Source organism: Hippoglossus hippoglossus, chromosome 23 (assembly GCF_009819705.1).
Source record: "Hippoglossus hippoglossus isolate fHipHip1 chromosome 23, fHipHip1.pri, whole genome shotgun sequence".
In the NCBI taxonomy this organism is placed as follows: Eukaryota; Metazoa; Chordata; class Actinopteri; order Pleuronectiformes; family Pleuronectidae; genus Hippoglossus; species Hippoglossus hippoglossus.
The window spans coordinates 16,744,625-16,753,129 of NC_047173.1; the positions used below are offsets into that span (position 1 = coordinate 16,744,625).

The following is an 8,505-nucleotide window of genomic DNA, read 5'->3' on the forward strand; positions in this document are numbered from 1 at the left end:
TCCGCCTCCAAGATGGAGGCCACACGGTGCTGGACACAGAGAGGAGGAAGAGGAGGGGAGGAAGAGGAGAGGAGGAAGAGGAGGGAAGGAAGAGGAGGGGAGGAAGAGGAGGGGAGGAAGAGGAGAGGAGGAAGAGGAGGGAAGGAAGAGGAGGGGAGGAAGAGGAGGGAAGGAAGAGGAGGGGAGGAAGAGGAGAGGAGGAAGAGGAGAGGAGGAAGAGGAGGGGAGGAAGAGGAGGGGAGGAAGAGGAAGGGGAGGAAGAGGAGGGGAGGAAGAGGAGAGGAGGAAGAGGAGGGAAGGAAGAGGAGGGGAGGAAGAGGAGAGGAGGAAGAGGAGAGGAGGAAGAGGAGGGAAGGAAGAGGAGGGGAGGAAGAGGAGAGGAGGAAGAGGAGGGGAGGAAGAGGAGGGGAGGAAGAGGAAGGGGAGGAAGAGGAGGGGAGGAAGAGGAGAGGAGGAAGAGGAGGGAAGGAAGAGGAGGGGAGGAAGAGGAGAGGAGGAAGAGGAGGGGAGGAAGAGGAGGGGAGGAAGAGGAGGGGAGGAAGAGGAGAGGAGGAAGAGGAGGGGAGGAAGGGGAGAGGGCAGGAAAACAAGATGGAGCAAAGATGAATGAAAGGGGAGGAAGAAATGATAAAAAGAAGAAATGTAAAGAAACGATTAAATGAGAGAACAGAGAGACAATTGAAGGAAAAAAGGAAGATGTAAGAAGAAGGAGGGATGAAAATAAAGATAGAAGAAGAAATACATTTGGATTATTAACTAAGTCACATGTGGAAAACGTGTTAGTAGGAAACAAGGAAAGGAAAAAGGAGGGAGATACGAGCTGATGGATGCAGATGAAGCTCAGAGATAAAGAGCCTCGTGTCTGAATCTATCAGCTCTGAACAAACCTTCATTACATTATTAACAACAACATGAACGGACTGAAGGACTCACTGCGATCGTTACGACTGTTCGGTCGGCGAACGCCGTCATCACCACTTTCTGTAGAATGTTCTCCTGCGAAGAAAGATAGAAATGACTCTGGGTTTTCTAAAAGATTCATGTATATTATCTGATACACACACACACACACACACACACACACACACACACACACACACACACACACACACACACACACACACACACACAGAGACACACACCGTTGCCATGTCGATAGATGCTGTAGCCTCATCCATGATGAGGATGCTGCTCTTCCTGACGAAGGCTCGAGCCAAACAGAAGAGCTGCCTCTGACCGACGCTGAAGTTCTCACCTCCCTCTGTCACCACGGCATCTGAACACAAACACACGACAACAGACTCACAATTAACACAATTCAACGGTGACACTCATTTGATGAGGACGTTGATTTGAGTACCTAGTCCTCCAGGCAGAGCCTTCACCATGTTCTTCAGCTGGGCGATCTCTAGCGCCTCCCAGAGTCGATCATCTGTGCACATCCGCTCTGGATCCAGATTAAACCTGCGAGACACGGACAAGGAGTTTATGTGTTTGTAAATCATAATGTATATAAAGATATAAAGATGGACGTCTCCACTTCCTCTTGTGTATTTGTCTGGGCAGAGCAGCAGGAGGCCACATCTCACGTGGACTCATTCTCCCAGTGGGCTGCAGGAAAAGTTCCAGAAAAACGTCCAGAGCAACTGACTCAGACATTTGTTTCCACATCGAACCTCCAGAACATTCACAGGTCTGGAAACAGCTCGAGTCATTCAGAGGTTTCTCATGTTATTTTAGTTTTTAAGTGTTGGTGTAAAACTTGATTCATTTCTGTTTATCGTTAGTAAAATAACAGTAGAGTTATTTACGATTTGACAAATCTGCTACGTGTTACTACTGAAAGTGTGTGTGTGTGTGTGTGTGTGTGTGTGTGTGTGTGTGTGTGTGTGTGTGTGTGTGTGAGAACGTAACAGCAATGTCTAAGAGGACAGTGTGAAACAGTTACTGTCGACCATTCACCCCGAGGCTTATGTTCACATAAACAAGAGTTGGTGGAAACGCCAAGATGACAACCCCCCCATCTCTCTCACACACACACACACACACACACAGACACACACACGTATCTGTCCAAACAAATAGCACTTGCTCTTTGTCTTTTCTAACACAGTCACTGTATCATGTAGCCACACAAACACACAGAGGTTGTGCGTGTGTGACGGAGGAAGACGCAGGCTCTTCCTCCCTCGTACGATCGGCTCGGCCCATGACGTCTGCCACGAAAGTCAGATTAGGACCCGGCCAGAGTTCCCACTGGGTTTTCAACCACTAACCCCACAGCTGGGAAGTCATGTGACAGACGTCTTTCAGGACAATAAACGCTGAGGTTATTAAAAGGACGTGCGTGTGTGTGTGTGTGTGTGTGTGTGTGTGTGTGTGTGTGTGTGTGTGTGTGTGTGTGTGTGTGTGTGTGTGTGTGTGTGTGTGTGTGTGTGTGTGTACCTTATGGATCCACTGAACAACACAGGGTCCTGGAGGATGATGGAGAGCCTCGAGCGCAGAGTCGGCAGAGGAAGTTTAAAGATGTCGATCCCGTCGATGATGATCTTTCCTGCAACACAAGCAAAGATTCGCTCAGCGGGCAAACTTTATTTTTTACCAAATTAGGACTTTTTTCTCAAAATATATAACTTTGGAATTGAAATCTCCGAATTTCTTTGCTTCAATACAACCTTAGTGACAACAACACGTTGTTCTTTCATTTAGAAACTATCTTTTGAAACTCTTCGCTCGTACCAAACATCTTGAATAACTTTTTGTTCTGTTTATTTGATCGCAATCTAAAAAATGTCCCTTTTCGTTTCAGTCAGGATTGTTTTCACCGCGACGCTGCTCTGGGTTTGTTTCACTGCTTTATAAGGAAACGCTGCTGAAACAAACGTCTTAATTTACTGTGACACGAGACGTCTGCCCAGCTGTGTGTGTGTGTGTGTGTGTGTGTGTGTGTGTGTGTGTGTGTGTGTGTGTGTGTGTGTGTGTGTGTGTGTGTGTGTGTGTGTTAATGGAAAAAGTGACTGTCAGGTTAATCTGCCTCGAAGCAGCAGATACAAACACAACGGTACGATTACGACTTGCTTTAAAAATCCAATAAATAACAAAGACGGTTTTAAGACATCACGGCTGCCGTCTTTTTAAAATAAGAGAGAGAGAGAGAGAGAGAGTCTGAAAACAAGTGAGGAAAGTGGGTCACGTCTCGCTGCTCCTAACGACCCGATCCACTTCAGGTCCACTCCACGGGAGACGAGAAGGGGAGCGAGACACACGAAGAACAAAAAGAAGCAGCGCACTCTCACTTAGAGAAAACCTGCAGCGGTGTTTGAAAAGACGTCAGATACATGAGGAACGGTTAAATAAACGGTTCCTCCAACATAAACACACACGTGGGAGGACGGTGGACGTTTGGAGGAGACACTCTCCCCAGTTTACCTCCAGTGCTGCTCCGCTTAGAGCTAAAACTATCTGAACTTATCTATATTCAATTTATATTGTTTTTAGCTGATAAACTGAAGTTTGGTGGATTATATTGGTGAATATTTGGGGTTTTACGGACATTTTACGAGGGAACGTGGAAGGAAAAGGCTGAAAAGTGCTTTTAAAAACCAACAATATCTAATGTTCAATCAGGTCGGGGGAAGTTGCAGCGACTTTACGGCACCGACGGCTCCACTTTAATCCAAATCACCAGTAAATCACCACCGGGGAATAAACATTTCAGCCTTAATGCTTCGTAATGTTGCAGGTGAGAAACTTAACGTTGTGTGGATCCATCAGACGAACGAGGTGTTTCAGCAGATTTACAGTTTGGAGGCTGAGGAGGTTTATGATTCGTACTTCAGATTTGAGAAAGGAACCTGTAAACTCACGGGGTGATAACGTTCAGAGTTAACAGGGGCGACACGAGCCAGGAATAAACACCACGAGCATCGTGAGATCCCTCAAGATACCGGAGGAGAGCGACTGTGAAGAATCACTGCTCGTGGCAAATATGGCCAAGAAAGATTCAGGGTCAGGAGCATAAACATACTAAACCAGAGAGAGACACCGAGACAAGGACAGATGAGACGAAGCACAGGGACATAAACCAAGAGGGAAGAGGTGGAGGAAAGAAAACGTGACAGACCCACCTTCGAAAATGTCCACCATGTTGAAAAAGGCCAGCGACAGGGAGGACTTCCCGCTTCCCGTGCGGCCGCAGATCCCCACCTATCAGGAGGAGGAGGAGGAGGAGCAGAGCCGGTCAATAAGCTGCAGGGCGACACCGCGGTGAGACATGACACACGTGTGTGAGGAGCCGGTCGGGTCGCAGGTCAAACGGAGGCTCGCGAAGTCAAAGCTTCACGTTTGACAACAGTTTTCTCACATGAGATTCAGACATTTCAGACTAAAGCAGCACAAACCAGCAGCTTCGTTAAAATGACTTTGTGTTTTCACATTGACAGACTTTGTTTTTCATGTCTTGTCTCGTTCAGACGAGAGGAAAGGAAACCTCACGTCCCTCCCGTCTCTTCATTCCTTTGTGCACACGGACGCTCGGCGCTGCTCCGTCACGTCGGTGTGATGTTCGATCCCCGTTTCTTATCGGCAGGGTGCGAACCACCTAAAGTTACCTGAAGCTGCTTCTGCTGGTTCAACCTTTCAAAGTCTTCAAACTAAAAACGGGGCCCAGCGGCGTCTCCAGAATTCTGGTGTGGTGTGGTGGTGGCAAGCGTAACCATGGCAACAGCGACGAGTGTTCAAACTAAAAGGTCAAAGTGTGGATGTAGCATTTCAAACTGATGCAAACAACAGAGATGACCCGCATCGACCTTTTAACGCCGTGTTCAGGTGCGACTGCGCCACAGCTCCTCACAGAATCCCGTTAGTTACCTTCTGGCCGGGCTCGATGTAGGCGTTGACGTGTTTGAGCACTGGCTTGAGCATCGGGTCGTAGCGCACGCTCAGGTCCTGGATCTTGATCTCCCCGTCGTGGGGCCAGTCCTCGGGCACCTGAGAGGCGTCTGCAGGGGGAGAGAGAGAGAGAGAGAGAGAGAGAGAGAGAGAGAGAGAGAGAGAGAGAGAGAGAGAGAGAGAGAGAGAGAGAGAGAGAGAGAGGTTTGAACACCGCAGCGTGAGAGCTCGGCCACAGAAGACAGTTGTGTATGTTACCGTCCCGCCTGGTGTAAACAGGAGCATATAGGACATATGGACCAAGTCATAACACTGCAGATATATAAACGCTGGCAGAGTTTTTCCTCACACACCGAACCTCTTAACCTCAAGTACGGGTCAAGAGCCAAGAACGCAGGGTCCGTCACTTCCCATCATGCATTGTGTTGGCTGGAAGCTTCCATGATGTCAGAGAGGAGCAGGATTCTTCACTGAGGTTTCTGGATGTTTTTATGGTTTCATTTCAATTCACTGTAAAGATTCGTCAATGAGAAACATGTGGAAAACCTTTTTCTGAACGCCACTGTCTAATATTTTTGTAAAATCTCTTTTCTTTCCTCTCCTTCACTTTCTTCTTAGCTCAGGAATTGAATTTATCATGTTTCCTTAAATAGCTTCTCGCTCTTGGCAAAGTCACTCAAGACTTTTCCTTTTTTGTTCAAGGTTCGGTGGGATGTGATTTGGCTTCGGTGGATATTCGTAATCTCGATGACACAAGGCAGACGATATAACGGGTGAAACAATGAAACGTTATCTGCCCTTTAGGAAAAGATTAGGACAGCGTTTGTATTTCACCATAGCAACGGAGCGCCTCATAAAAACACGGAATAAAACTTCTGTTCCGCAGAAGATTAATCAGTGAGTTCGTGATTAGATCACATTCTGTTCCACTGAGTGAATCAGGAACCATTAACACATCATCTGTCTGAAACAAAATCATCTCAGATCCACTGTTTGTGTTATTTGTGAATATGAAAGTTTAAATGTGATTTATTTACTTCTTCTATCCTAATAATGAAGTTTCAGCAGATCAGAAAAAGTAATGTGTCAATATGTGAAACTTTAGATATTCTTTCTGTCTATCAGATCGATGTCAGCTCAGTTACCCATCAGTCCCTCGTAGTTCTCCGACTCTGTGCTGAGGAAGCTGTTGACCTTCTTCACCGCCGACATCTGCACCTCCAGGTCCGCCAGGTTCCTCACGACCCAGTTCAGGTAGTTGGTGACCTGCACAGAAAGAGACACAATGGGCCACTAAGTATTGATAGACAAAAAAAGTCCTATAATAATCCAATGGGATGAACGACGAGTTTAAATTATGTGCCGTAAACTTCAAGCCCAGTGGTCTGGTACTTTAAGAGAGAAAGATAGATTTGAAATATAAAGTGCAAGACGCCAAAGTGACCTTTGATAATCAAATTCTAATCAGTTCATCGTTAAGTCAAACCGAACGTTTGTACCAAGATTGAAGAAATTCCCCGTCAGCGTTCTTGATAAACAGTGTTCACAACAACGGGACGTGAGCACGGACAACCTGAAAACACAATGGAGGAATAAAAATAAACGAAGTGAGACGTTGTGATAAAACATCCGAGCAGGAGAACTCACCGTGAGGGCGTACGTGAGTCCGAGTCCCACCATGCCTCCGTAAGGTTGATTCCAGATGGACGCTCCCGCCGCCGTCAGCACGATCACTGCTCCCAGGTAGTCCTGCACGACGACGGACCAAACAAGACCACGTGGTAAGTACGTGACCACGGAGACAACGTCTGACCACACGTTGGGAAACAAAGAGTCTCAGTAATGAAATGGTTCCTCACCGTGCGGACCTCCAGCCAGCGGTTGGCGGCCGACAGAAACAGGTAGGCTGTGTTGTTGGTGTCCGTCAGCTCCAGCATCCGCTGTTTGAAACGAGCCTCGTGTCTGAAGACATTTATAAACGTAGATTAGAACAACTCGTCCTCCGCTCTACTATGAAGACTGCGAATAAAGATGGACGACATGACATGAAGCCAAAATCATCTGGATCGCCCCCTGGAGGCCAAAAACCCTGCCGCCTCCATGTTAGCAGATGGGACACAGACCAGTATACGTTGCTGTACTTTTAGGTCGTTCGTATCACACAGATGTGGTTCAAGATATTTTGGCTTCATTTTTGTGCAACAGGAGGAAGTGAAGACCCGTCGTCCATCTTTGTTTACACTCGCTGTCTAAGCCTCAATTACAAACTGACACAAACATGAACACAAGTTGTATCTCTGATGAAATGAGAGTTTTAAGTTGAGTAAGAATAAGAGTCGGAGTTCTGCTGGTAAATCACTGTTGTCCAAACCAGACGGGGGTTTGGACAATGATAATGGGAACTGTCCCACGAGCGCCAAGAATCTGTCTCAACAGCAGCTTCACTGTTTCTGTGTGTGTGTATGTGTATGTGTATGTGTGTGTGTGTATGTGTATGTGTGTGTGTGTGTGTGTTTGTGTGTTTGTGTGTGTGTCCGGAAGTCCTCGGGGAAGAGAAGAGGAAAAAAAGCGTGAGAGCTGTTTAATGTTGGATTAGACCGACGATGGGAACGAGGGTGAAGACAGAAATACAAGAAGATACGACAACACGAGTTCAAACTAATACACTTAAACAAGGAGAAACACACAACCGCTCACACTGGTTTAACAGCTACTGGTTCTGTACCAGCTACTGCTGGGAAGACACATTATTAAACTGGAGTACATGTCTGTTGCCATGTAAGTGTTCTCATGACCAGGGATGCTTCAGGGGAGTTTGGGGGCCCCGGGCAAAAGGGAGCAGGGGGCCGCACATCAAAAGGAAGCACATGATACCACGTCATTCCAATCTTCAAATCATTTTCAAAATAAAATTGTAAACAGTGCAGTGAGTGCATGTGGTTTGGGATGCAACTCTCTGCCTGAACCCGACAGGCAGATCGTTTCAATTATATATGTTAAAACCGGGCCCTAGTCTTCGGGACCATTCAAATTCAAACACAAATAAAACCACCACCAAGGGATTCTCACAAAAATGTTGTTAGAAATGTAATCAGCCGTTCTCAGGGGCCCCTGTCAGCTGGAGGGGCCCCAAGCAAAGCCCTACTTCATCCACCCTGTCGCTACGCCCCTGGTCACGACACTGGATACCACTGCTGCTAACATCAATATCATTAACCCCTGGATAATGTACAGCACCAGTGGAATACCAATAATAAAAGTTGGAGTCGTACCTGAATGCTCTTATTGTGGTGAGACCTTCAGCCGTCTCAGAGAAGTGACAGAGCAGAGGAAGCTGTGTGGAGTCGTCCAGGTCCTGCAGGTCCCTGAGGAACCACACGGTCACAGGTTCAAACTCTTTCAATGGGCCTATAGATGCAAACGGTTGCTAATATAACAACCAGAATGCGGACTCACTTGGACGCCACTCTGAAGTACTTCTGGATGAAGTAGAAGGCGATGCCCAGGGGAACCAAGGCGATCAGAAACAGAGGCGTGATGAAGGAAATGACCCCGATGGCCGACAAACAGAGCAGCGTGGATCTCGTCAGCGACTCCAGCGTCGGGGGAATGTGC

General features: G+C 47.2%; 1 protein-coding gene and 1 long non-coding RNA gene across 2 annotated transcripts in view; both read right to left on the bottom strand.

Annotated features, from left to right (window-relative positions):
- Positions 1-8,505, bottom strand: part of abcc9 (ATP-binding cassette, sub-family C (CFTR/MRP), member 9) — a 31,940-nt gene that overhangs the window by 986 nt on the left and 22,449 nt on the right. Inside the window, exons 31-41 of the mRNA XM_034577619.1 lie at positions 8,347-8,504; positions 8,163-8,255; positions 6,750-6,852; positions 6,538-6,639; positions 6,036-6,156; positions 4,870-5,000; positions 4,128-4,206; positions 2,446-2,554; positions 1,361-1,464; positions 1,143-1,276; positions 934-996 (exon numbers count right to left, since the gene is read on the bottom strand). Of these exons, the coding sequence (XP_034433510.1) occupies positions 934-996; positions 1,143-1,276; positions 1,361-1,464; positions 2,446-2,554; positions 4,128-4,206; positions 4,870-5,000; positions 6,036-6,156; positions 6,538-6,639; positions 6,750-6,852; positions 8,163-8,255; positions 8,347-8,504 (1,197 nt within the window). The remainder of the gene's footprint in view (positions 1-933; positions 997-1,142; positions 1,277-1,360; positions 1,465-2,445; positions 2,555-4,127; positions 4,207-4,869; positions 5,001-6,035; positions 6,157-6,537; positions 6,640-6,749; positions 6,853-8,162; positions 8,256-8,346; position 8,505) is intronic.
- Positions 5,038-6,000, bottom strand: LOC117756976. The gene is made up of 3 exons (XR_004613012.1): positions 5,809-6,000; positions 5,426-5,762; positions 5,038-5,369 (listed from the first exon to the last, which is right to left on the bottom strand). It is a non-coding gene; the product is annotated as an uncharacterized LOC117756976 (long non-coding RNA).